The 6642-nt window shown below is 40.3% G+C and overlaps 1 protein-coding gene across 1 annotated transcript; it reads left to right on the top strand.

Moving 5' to 3' along the window:
• The first annotated feature begins 764 nt into the window (after positions 1 to 764).
• cdk5r2b (cyclin dependent kinase 5, regulatory subunit 2b (p39)) lies at positions 765 to 5916 on the top strand. Its single transcript, XM_079664013.1, has one exon. The coding sequence runs from the start codon at positions 2824 to 2826 to the stop codon at positions 3703 to 3705; it is 882 nt and encodes a 293-aa protein (XP_079520139.1). The 5' UTR covers positions 765 to 2823; the 3' UTR covers positions 3706 to 5916.
• The last annotated feature ends 726 nt before the right edge of the window (positions 5917 to 6642 follow it).

The following is a 6642-nucleotide window of genomic DNA, read 5'->3' as shown; positions in this document are numbered from 1 at the left end:
AACTTTGTTGCTTTAAGACAATTTCATTAGAAGTTGTCTTAACTCAATAAACATTGATGCAAACTGTTGCGTTGATTTTCTTTGTTGAGCCAAGGCATTTGTTTTTAGAGTGTAGAGGAAGCCAGAAATTCAAACTGCGCAGATACTCATGGGATTGAGTGTAGTGGCACATTTTATATGTTACCTAATATGGTAAAACCAAATGCAGTAGTTCCATGATGATGTATTTCAGTTCATGTCCTTTGCTAGACTTATTATTAATCTTAAGTTAAGAGTGTCTGGGTGTCAAACACAGTGTCTTGAACAAGTTCCTGTGTTTGTTCCCTGTTCCACAATAAGTTCCTGCTTTCCCCACTTCCATCTGTCTTTAACAAGTTCCTGTTTTACTATATTAGTTATGTACAGTTTCTGTTCCTCTGGAAAGGCGTTGCTTATCTCTCTTTCTAGCCCAGCAACAGTGACAGGTGATGAAGTGTTGTTGAACTGTCAAGATCCTATAAAACTTACACACACACTTGCCTCCATGTGCACTCTTCCAGAATACTCTGTACTCTGTGAGGCTTGTGCTTTCGAAGCGCTTTGAATAAAGAACCAGAAAGACAACTCTGTTTGTTTCACCAGTTTATTGATTAATCATTCTAATTGTATATCTCCACAGTATTGACTAGGTCAGGAAAAAAGAAAAGAAAGGAAAGCTATAAAAAGATATCTAATATATTTCCTATGTCCCTCCATATACCTAAAAACAATGCAGCTGGAAAAACACTCAGGATGGAATTTATTGAACCATATATATATATATATAGCCATATGGCCTTGAGATTTCAAATATGAAATGCACAGCAAATATGCATACGGTGTGCAATTCAATACATTTCAATATGGGTCGAGTAAGAAGAATGACATTGAAAAATGACCTCAATGGAGGTATTTAGATATCTATGACGCAGTCCTTTACTTTTGGCATTTAGCGGATGCTCAAGTGTCATTCTGAGGACTCCATGGATTTTCAGTGGCATTAGTGTCAATTCTAACTTCAAGCTGAATGGAATGTTCAGACAGTCGTCATTTTAATTTAGTGGAGGAGATCCAGTTGACTCAGGATAATCGGATCCACCAAGGAGTTTCCCAGGACGTATGTGATGCTAGGTGTAGGATTACAATTGGCCTATACATAGAAGCAAACTATAAGTGAATCCATGATGCTTTGATGAGTATTTAAGGCAAAATAGTAAACTTTTAAAGACAAGTTATGGCCAAGGAGGATTTTTAGACTTAAAAGAGCTGATCTGACGTCTCTCTGGTAATATTCGTTTTTTGAAGCTATGAAATCGTAGCTAAATAAGTCAAAATAATGGACAATTGGCATCAAGCTATTAGTTTAAGCTCGTAGTTTAGTTCTCCCAGAGCTGGCACAAACACCTTGTACAGATGTATTTCCTCTTCAGGGATCAATCCTGCGTGAACGTCAGGGAAAGACTGTTGATGCGGTTTAAAAAACAGTTTGGTCATTCTTGTTTGACACAACAATGATGAAGACCTGTCTAAAGATGAATTGTCATTAGCCTATCAATTCACATTATGATTCGGGCCATATGTATATGGTAGTGCACAAACAAAGTGTTAAATCAACAAAACAATGCTGTATACAAGGAATCTTGCAGATTGATTTAATCACGGTCACCAGAAACCATCACCATATTGATCAGTTATAATAATGTAGAGAGAATGAATGCATTTGTTGCATTTTATTTTTTTGTTTGTGCAATATGTTTTATGGTTTTATCAATAGTTCTGTGCTTCTATAATATTCTTATCCCCTAATTATGTAAGTGTTCTTAAAAGATTATTCCTGTGCTTTAAGTGATCTCTTTGCAAGGCACTTTGATCATCATCTGCAGGGTTTGAATATGCTCTATAAATAAACTTGGCAATGTTTGTTTTACAGGGTAATTTCATGGTAAGGTTGAGGATATTAATGTGCATTAATGCTTTATAGGGACACATTACTGTGTAAACAAAACAAGCTAAAGAGCAATGTATTTAATCATGAGCTTTCATGCATGGTCAATGATACCATTGAGGTAAAAGGTGGCATTAAACCTGTTTACTATAAGGTCTCATATATTGTCCCTTTTTGCTTCTTAAGATATTTTGTTGGTGAAAACAATTGAAATGTTAGCAGGAGGACTGTGATTTTAACCTTCCTTAGCAGAGGGCATCATGGGCAGTATGATTCCATATATATATACACATATTTAGCAAACAAACAAAAAATAAGCATTAAGGGTGTCCTATAACAATTCATCACCATGCTGATAGATTAGACCACAGGAAAACAGTCTGATTTAAAAATAGCACTCATTTTCCACTCTCGGCTAAAGCAACCAGAGTAGTGTGTTTAACCTGCAGGCTATTAAGCTATCGATGATAGCCTAGTACTTAAATAAACAACACCCCTTGTGATTGGGTCATTGATCTGCCATATCATTGGCTGCCTTGACTGTCAGTCAGAGGCTGCACTTGCTGGTTCGTTTAAACCGATGATTTAGCGCAGGTCGACTAATCCCTGTTTATGCACCAGCCACAGGATTGTGTCGCAGCGCGTGCGGGGCTGACGGAGCATCTGTCGGAATATTCTTATACCCACCTCCATCTTTATACCCCGCTGCCGCCCAGGATCCACCACCCGTAGCAACTAGACGTGTAAATGGAGTTTCAATCGTTGTCGTGACTGTCCTCCACCGCCTCTCACCCTGCAGAAGACTGCGTTGAAGTTGCAGCAGCGACCACAGCACCGCGGCTCCCTCTCCTGTTGCAGACATGGGCACCATCCTCTCCATATCTCCTGCCACGAAGAAGGCGTCTATTATGGACGCCGAGCTCGCGGCAGGGGATGGACAGAAAAACGACAAGAGCCTCAAGCGCCACTCGATGTTCGTCTCCCTGTCCTGGAGGAAGCTGGTGTCCAATTCGGGCAAGAAGAGCGCCAAGAAAGTGACCCCGAACCCGCTGCCAGCCCCGGCCAACCAAGTGGCGCAGCTCAACAGCGAAAACATCAGGAAGACGCATAAAACCGACGAGAAGAAACCCAAAGCGCCCATCCCGGTACCAGTACCCACTGTGCCCACGCAAAATAAAGATGCCCTGGTCCCAAATGGAAAGCTTTCCACGGTGCAGAAGCAGCCCAGCAGCCTGTCTCTAGTGTCCCCCAGGCGGATCGTCATCCAGGCTTCCACCGGGGAGCTGTTGCGCTGTTTGGGGGACTTCATGTGCCGCAGGTGTTTCAAACTGAAGGAGCTAAAGAGTTCAGATGTGATCCTATGGTTCCGCAACATCGATCGGACTCTCTTGCTGCAGGGCTGGCAGGATCAAGGCTTCATCACGCCGGCCAACGTGGTGTTCGTGTACCTGCTGTGCGAGGATACGATAGAGGACAGCGTGGGCACCGCGGCCGAGCTGCAGGGAACCTTTCAGACTTGCCTCTACCTGTCCTACTCCTACATGGGCAACGAGATCTCCTACCCGCTCAAGCCCTTCATGATCGAGGCCAACAAGGATGTGTTCTGGGAGACGGCGCTGCGGATCATCGACAGGCTCAGTGCCAAAATGCTGCAGCTCAATTCAGACCCGCACTTTTTCACCGAGGTCTTCCAGGACCTGAAAAACCAACGAGATACGACCGAGGCAAACCTGGATCGCTGACATGGAAACAAGACACTGGTGTTTTTTTGTTTTTTTTAAAGAATAAAAAAGATGATTGTTTGGCACATAACGATGAATGTAAAAGGCCAACGTGGAAGGCTTCTCACGTCTGGGCTGAATATAATGATAGGCTGCAGGGTAGGAGATTTCATAAAATGCATGCCACAATGGTAAAATCATCATATTTTTTGTCTTGTCCCTTTGGGGTGACGCAGGGATTGACATTGTAAGTGACACTCAGATCCTTCTTTCATTCATGATTAGCCTACATGATGGGTAAGTCAGCGCGCGGATGGTGCAGTGTGGGCTGGTGCAGGTTCAGGACCAGAATAGATGTGTTTGTGAGAGGTGGAGGCGGAGCTGTCCTAGGTGCTGACCTGTACAGCCATTTCTCCTCTGCTCCGTGCTATTTGAGTCCCCTAGCTCGCCACAACAGAGCCAATGCGTGGCTTAAGAGGACAAGAGTCAGTACACTTTCAGCACATAAGCCTAAGCCTTGTGAGTGCAGGTACACAGCATAATGTTTTTTTTTAGATTCTCTGTAAGCTGATGGACATGCAACAGATAACAGAAGCATGTTTCTGCAAGGGGACACAATAGGCTACTTATGTGAATAATTACTATTTATTTTATTGTAGAATAGACTGTTCGATAAATCATATGGTCTACAAAACGTCAGAAAATATAGGAAAATCTCCATCCCAGTTTCTCAAAAGCCAAAGTTTGTCTTTAAATCTTCTTGTTGTCAGTCCAAACCCACATATATTAACACAGAATCCATAGAGTAAAATCATTAATAAACAATTATATATTTTAGGATAAATCTGCATGCTTTAATCAGCTAAATCTCACACAATAATGAAGGATTCCTACAGATATTGAAAGTATTTTATTTTAATCAACAGAAATATTTAACAGACTGTGAAGTTTCAGAAGCGGTATGATACAAATTTGACAATTGCAAGAAATCTCCATACCTGACAGGATTCTTTGCAGGAGAAATGACTATCATTTAATGGATTACAAATTAGTTGCGGATTATCTTTTTGTCAATGGACTAATGGATGAGTCAACCAATCGTTGCCTCTCTAAATAAGACGCTATGGGAAATAGAGGTGAAAAGCCTCATGCTGTGTATCTTCATATCTGATTACTCTTGATGTGGGATTTAATCCAACATTCATGTACACAACATTATTTTTGAGATAATATAACTTGTTTTCCTGAGACTGTTGGGATCCACCTAAGCTATTGGCTCAAGTTGAATATGAGGTTCAGAAATGTGCAATAAGTGATGGGAAATCTTCCATTTTGAATGTGATAGAAAAAAAAACGCACTTAATGGGCCCATAGGCGGCCATACAGCAAGATTATCAACCGAATGCCTCTGTTGTGCAACGCAGGGCTAGATAGAGACTCAATGGAATGTACAGTTTTTCAATAGATTTTTTTTTCTTCGATCTTATACGTGCCAACTATGAAATGCTCTTGGCCTGAAACTATGTGGTTTACATACATTTTACCTTTATTTAATTTGCCTGTTTTTATAGCTGGCTGTATATGTTGTTGTCCAAGCATAACAAAAAATGGTCATTGTTTTTTGCCCTGCTCTGTACATTTTCTAAGGGCATCAATTCAGGAATTATGTTTTTTTTTTCAATCATGTAAATATTGAATGTTAAGGTCTCATTGTTATTAAGTGATATCGTTTTGCTCACATCATTGCAGTTCCTATAAGCTAAACGTGATTCGACTCCAGCTCTGAAACCCAGCTTATAGGGCAACATGGACAGTTATTATTCTGTGTTATGCTAAGTAACCATTGTGATGTTGTGTTGTGAACTCATCGCTTGGAAAGTGAAATATAAATGCTGCTATTTTTTGCACAGCTCTGAACAAATCTTCGATGTTTTACACAGTGGTATTTGCATAATGGTCTTGTACCAGTGTTTCCTGTCAGGCCACTGGAGTGTTTGCCATTACGTTTGCAGTCAGTGTTACTAAAGTCTATGACGATCATCTGTGAATTAGATCTTTTGTACAGTTCATTTTTCCTATGTGTCAGCTTTGGAAGGTGATATTTAGTAAGTGTGTGTTGTCTGTGGTTGCGCCACAGTTGCATTCACTACTCTACATGTTAATACAAAGGTCAATGCAGTACTTGTTTATGGTGACCATGATGAAATAAATCCAAACTTCTGTAGGATCTGATTTCTCTGGCATTGTTTTTGTTGATTGAACACTATACATTTTATTACATAAGCGCATATATGGCAAATTGTTCCTACAAATTATGCACTTTTCTCAAGTAGCAATTCACTTAGACAGCCTCTTATCCACTCACAACACCCACTAATCAGTTGATTTGGCAGCGGAGCTCTTGAGATGTGATTATGCAATAAAGTCCATGATGAATGCGCACACTGGGATGATGCTAAAGGTTGCCATGGGACTGAAGCTCGGGAGACTTCATAGGTTGCCATGAAACAACAAGTCAAAAGATTTCTTTTTTAGAACTAGTAACACAAAGATACATTTTTTGGAGGTTTTAAACTCTGCATATGGAAGATATATATATGTGTAAGAAAAGCTACTACCTCCTAGTACATTTTGCAATAACACATCTGACACATATAAAGGATATTTTTGGTATCCTGTCTGTGTACCCTGGGTATTGAAATCCAGGCCACATAGTGAAATGGGGACAACGAAATCATACAGGAAAAATATGAAATGTAAAAAATAAATAATGTAGGATGAATCTGCATGCATGGCTAACTCTATTTTGCACGTTATTTATTCCATATCTCCAGATATTTAAAGGAAACCTATTGTGCTACTTTGGGTGATCTTTTTCCTGTAGTGTGTTATATAGGTTTGTGTGCATGTAGATGGTCTGCAAAGGCTAACATCCCAAAGTTCCCTTTAGGAAATGCG

This window comes from Notothenia rossii (assembly GCF_949606895.1).
Source record: "Notothenia rossii genome assembly, chromosome: 2".
Lineage (NCBI taxonomy): Eukaryota > Metazoa > Chordata > Actinopteri > Perciformes > Nototheniidae > Notothenia > Notothenia rossii.
The sequence above is the reverse complement of the archived record's forward strand: the minus strand, read 5'-3'. Positions and strand labels throughout refer to the sequence as shown.

Coding starts and splice junctions, on each gene's coding strand:
- cdk5r2b (XM_079664013.1), top strand. CDS start 2,824: ATGGGCACCATCCTCTCCATATCTCCTGCCACGAAGAAGGCGTCTATT.